This window comes from Suncus etruscus, chromosome 9 (genome assembly GCF_024139225.1).
Source record: "Suncus etruscus isolate mSunEtr1 chromosome 9, mSunEtr1.pri.cur, whole genome shotgun sequence".
Lineage (NCBI taxonomy): Eukaryota > Metazoa > Chordata > Mammalia > Eulipotyphla > Soricidae > Suncus > Suncus etruscus.
This window is the reverse complement of record NC_064856.1, coordinates 103,014,562-103,017,912: the sequence shown is the minus strand read 5'-3', so window position 1 is coordinate 103,017,912 and position 3,351 is coordinate 103,014,562. Positions and strand designations below refer to the sequence as shown.

Sequence of the window (3,351 nt, the reverse complement as noted above, 5' to 3'; positions counted from 1 at the left end):
AAATTTCTTGTTTCTAGTAGTTTTTTTTTGGAGAATATTTAGAGTTTTCTAATCAAGGTGTTTAAATAAAGATATTAAAAAAAAAGAATCAGCAAGCAGGAAATCATTGCTAAAGAGTGCATAAAATCACATCCAGGATGCCTGAAGAGTACCAACAAAAAAAGATCCAAAGAAAAGCACCCAAAGGAAAATTCTCTTCACAGTGATGAAAATCGCAAAAAGGATAGAATTGAAAGCAGAAAGATCGAAAAGGAAAATTATAAACAAATAAGCATTCTAAAGATTTACGCCAGATTTATCAAAGCAACCCCCAAGGCCCAAAGGCAGTGGTGGGATATCATGACAAAAGTCATTGAAATGAATGATGCCCCAAGAATACTTCACCTGGCCAGACTTACATTCAGGTTAGAAGGAAAGATGCACAGGTTCATATATAAACAACAGCTGAACAAATTTCAGACACAAAACCATCCTTAAAAAAAAGAACTGAAGTGCCTAACTTAATGCAAGACAGACCCAACAAATATATCGAACTCCTACAAAAAGATGTCACATAGTTCCATGACAGTCATCTCTTTCAACATCGACTAAAAGCAGCAGTTTAGATACCTATAGTGGCCATATGGATCAAAAAATTGAATAGGACATTTTTCTCCCGTCAAGAAGTACATCATAATAGTCAACTAAAATTCTGGAATTTGTAATATAGAAGAAAAGCAATATAAACTACTATGATTCAAATCAAGAATATAGACAATATCTCTTTTGCTGAGAATGTGACATTTATTAAAATGGTGTCACCCATGCCAATATTTTAAATACTCATGTTGTTCAAGAGAAAAGAGACCTTAGAACTATTTTCCAAAAATAAAAGAAACTCTATGTTTGCTGTCATAAATATATTTAATAACTCAAATCTCTGGATAGGAATAAATTTAATTGAAAAAAGAAATATTTTATTTTAAATGGAAAGTTCAAGAATTAAAATGGAATGGTCACTGGAAGATTGTCCCAATATTTTGTTGTGTAGGTATTTGTTTTCTGCTGTTTTTTTAATGTAGGCAAGCATTACCAAGTTTGAATTCACTGAGGAAAATGTGTAGTTCTCTTTAATACCCTCTTAAGTGCCTCTTTTATCTCCTTGTTCCTTAGACTGTAGATAAGAGGGTTTAACATGGGGGTCATGATAATATAGAATATTGACAGCATCTTGTCCTGCTTTTCAGAGTGTGTAGAATGAGGATGCATGTAAACAAAGAAGACTGGGACATAATAGAATATTACAACTGTCAGATGAGAGGCACAGGTATTGAAAGCCTTGAGACTACCTTTGAGGGAGGACATTTTCAGAATGGACACTGTGATGAAACCATAGGATAGCAGGATGACAAGAAAAGAACCAAACCCAACGAACAAAATTGCCAAAAAAAGAAGCATTTGGGTAAGGAAGGTGCTAGAGCAAGATAAGACAATAATCTCAGATATGTTACAGAAGAAATGTTGGATGACATTTGGTCCACAATAGTACATCTGAAAGGCAGGAATTGTTTCAATCAAGCTACAGATAAAACCAGTTCCAAGGGCCCCAGTCGCCAACTTCTGACAGAGTCCAGGTGTCATGATGGCTGAGTACTGCAAAGGGTTCCCAATAGCCATGTATCTGTCATAGGCCATAGCAGCCAAGAGGCAACATTCAGTCTGACCCATCCAAGATGCAGCAAAATATTGGGTAGCACAGTCAATAAAGGAAATTGTTTTTTCATTCTTGAAGAAATCTGAAAGCATCTTTGGACTTATGGAAGAAGAATAACACACATCTATAGATGACAGGACACTGAGAAAAAGGTACATGGGTGTATGGAGTTGAGAATCCATCCTGATAATTATGATAAGACTCAGGTTCCAAAATAAGGTCACAAGATAAATTCCTAGGAAGATTGGAAAGAGGATGACCTGCAACTCTTTTTCATCTGTGATTCCCAGGAAAACAAACATGACCACTGATGTATAATTTCTATCTTGTAGAGAAGTACTTGATTCCATCTGCTGAAACAAACAAAAATGATGAAAGAATAAAATGCCTTACTTCAAACCACAACATTTTATATTTTTTCCAGTAATGCATTTGACTGGATATGCAATCTTAAATTATTATATTGAGCTAATCATTGTGTTTCATAAAAAATTACATAGTTGAACTCTAGACCATCCTATTGAAAAATGGCAGTATAAGCAGATGATTTTTTAATATATTAATAATTTTTATTTTGACCAAAGTGGATTACAAGTAATTCACAGTAGTATTTCAGGTACATAGTGATATTGATTCAGTGGCATTCCTTTAAATCTGGAATATTTTCATAGATATCGGTTACCTATTAGGGTTCACTTAGTTACTAAATAAAAATGGTGACCTAAATTTCCTTACAATTTAGTATGTTCAGTTATGTTAATAAGAAGGAAGAAACATTTCATTATCAAAGATTAGAAAACAGTATGGAGCTTTATTTAAAAGCACCAATATTACAGCTTCCATATGACAGAGAGGTTCATTTTGTTATCATCTACTTCAAAAAGTCAAAAACATTGATTCAAACAGATGTATTAAGGCCTATATTCATTGTAGTTCTAAAAACAATTCAAGTACATGTAAGCAACCAAATGTTTAATAAGACTTGAATGGAGAAAGTAGTTGTGGCATATATATATATATATATATATATATATATATATATATATATATATATATATATACACACACACACATACATACATATATATGCATATATAGTAGGATAGTATGCATTTGTAAAAATATGAGATTTAGGGCCTGGAGAGATAGCACAGTGGCGTTTGCCTTGCAAGCAACCGATCCAGGACCAAAGGTGGTTGGTTCGAATCCTGGTGTCCCATATGGTCCCCCGAGCCTGCCAGGAGCTATTTCTGAGCAGACAGCCAGGAGTCACCCCTGAGCAACGCCGGGTGTGGCCTAAAAACCAAAAAAAAAAAAAAAGATTTTAATTTTTTGTTTGTTTGTTTGTTTTTTTGTTTTGGGGCCACACACATTGATGCTCAGGGGTTACTCCAGCTTTGTGCTCAGAAATCGCTCCTGGCTTGGGGGGACCATATAGGATGCCGAGGTGTCAAACCATGGTCCGTCTTTACCTAGCACTTGTAAGGCAGAGGCCTTCCCTCTAGCTCCACTGCTCAGAACTCTTTCTTAGGTTCTTTTTTGTTTGTTTGTTTATTTGTTTGAGATCTTATTTTTGATGCAGATGGATGCAGCACAAAACAAAATATCAACATAAAAATGCAAACAAAGAGGGAAAAATGTAAAATCCAAAAGAGGAA

At 34.6% G+C, this 3,351-nt stretch overlaps 1 protein-coding gene across 1 annotated transcript; it reads right to left on the bottom strand.

Moving 5' to 3' along the window:
• Positions 1 to 1,083: 1,083 nt before the first annotated feature.
• On the bottom strand, positions 1,084 to 2,043 carry LOC126017704 (olfactory receptor 5A1-like). The gene has a single exon (XM_049779755.1). It carries the CDS (start codon positions 2,041 to 2,043, stop codon positions 1,084 to 1,086), a length of 960 nt encoding a protein of 319 aa, XP_049635712.1.
• Between the last annotated feature and the right edge of the window lie 1,308 nt (positions 2,044 to 3,351).